This window comes from Perkinsus marinus (assembly GCF_000006405.1).
Source record: "Perkinsus marinus ATCC 50983 genomic scaffold scf_1104296958234, whole genome shotgun sequence".
Taxonomy (NCBI): Eukaryota; Perkinsozoa; order Perkinsida; family Perkinsidae; genus Perkinsus; species Perkinsus marinus.
Window position 1 is genome coordinate 50,533 of NW_003206847.1, and position 1,071 is coordinate 51,603.

A 1,071-nucleotide genomic window follows, 5' to 3' on the forward strand; every position below is an offset into this window, starting at 1 on the left:
CACCAAAATTACAATCCTCGCCTCCAAAACGAAATTTGAAATTTACGCAAAATTTCCTCTAATCATAAAAACCTCCAAAATTTACCAATTTTTCCCCAAAAAAATATCACAAAACCCACCCACCTCGCAATGCTCTTCTGCGCCCTCACATGAGCAGCCGCAAACGAATCAACAACATAAACCGTCAACTCCGTCCACGACGATGCGAAGTCCGTCGATAATCTAATACGACATAATAAAATTATGGTATGCACGCATGCGCAACCTACCGCATTTTCTGTTTTAATCTCCATAACGCCGCTCTCTCCTTAGATTCGAGTCGCCTTCTTAGCTTGTTCCAATCGTTCATCTTTTTTTCTACCTGAAATGATGATAATAAAGAATAATAATAACATTTCCACGTATCAATGGAGTTTCACAACCCGTTTTACGCGTAAAACTCCGTGAAAAACTAGGCGATATTCGCGGTGATATTGCATATCACTAGGGTGATGAAACTCCATTGGGAAAAATATATTTTCGCTTTCCTCAGCAATTTTCTCACTAAGTAAAGGAGTTTATATACAAACTCGGGTACAAAAACGAAGTCGAGTTTCCCAAAATTTCCTCGAAATTGTCACCCTGCATATTTTTACCCTCTACCGCTACTCGAAAAAAGCACGCTAAAAATTATTTTTCTTCAATTTTTTACGGGAAAAAGTTAACAAAATTTACGTTGTATAAATCATTGGAGTTTCACCACCCTAGTGATATGAAAAAAACACTTGTGAAAAATATATTTCACGACTACTGCATATCACCGCGAATATCGCCGAGTACTACACCACTCAACGTAAAACAGGTGAAACGCCATTAAATTGAATTTCCTCCGTCACGATTCGACTCTCCTTAACCCCTTACATGAAACTGTTTCGCCGTATCGACGCTATAAATCAACAACTGAGCCGCTGTCGAGTTCCTCGGTAGCAGCCCCAAGTCCATGAAATCCCAATACCTACCAAAAATCACCATCATCCTAAGAATTTCCCAGAAATTTCCTCCAAAATTTTCGTAATATCACCAACACATGTA

General features: G+C 38.9%; 1 protein-coding gene across 1 annotated transcript in view; it reads right to left on the reverse strand.

Moving 5' to 3' along the window:
- The window catches only part of Pmar_PMAR005982 (hypothetical protein), a gene marked incomplete at both ends in the record, with an annotated part of 2,013 nt that overhangs the window by 284 nt on the left and 658 nt on the right, over positions 1-1,071 (reverse strand). The window contains 3 exons of the mRNA XM_002774358.1: positions 124-222; positions 270-361; positions 901-994. Of these exons, the coding sequence (XP_002774404.1) occupies positions 124-222; positions 270-361; positions 901-994 (285 nt within the window). The remainder of the gene's footprint in view (positions 1-123; positions 223-269; positions 362-900; positions 995-1,071) is intronic.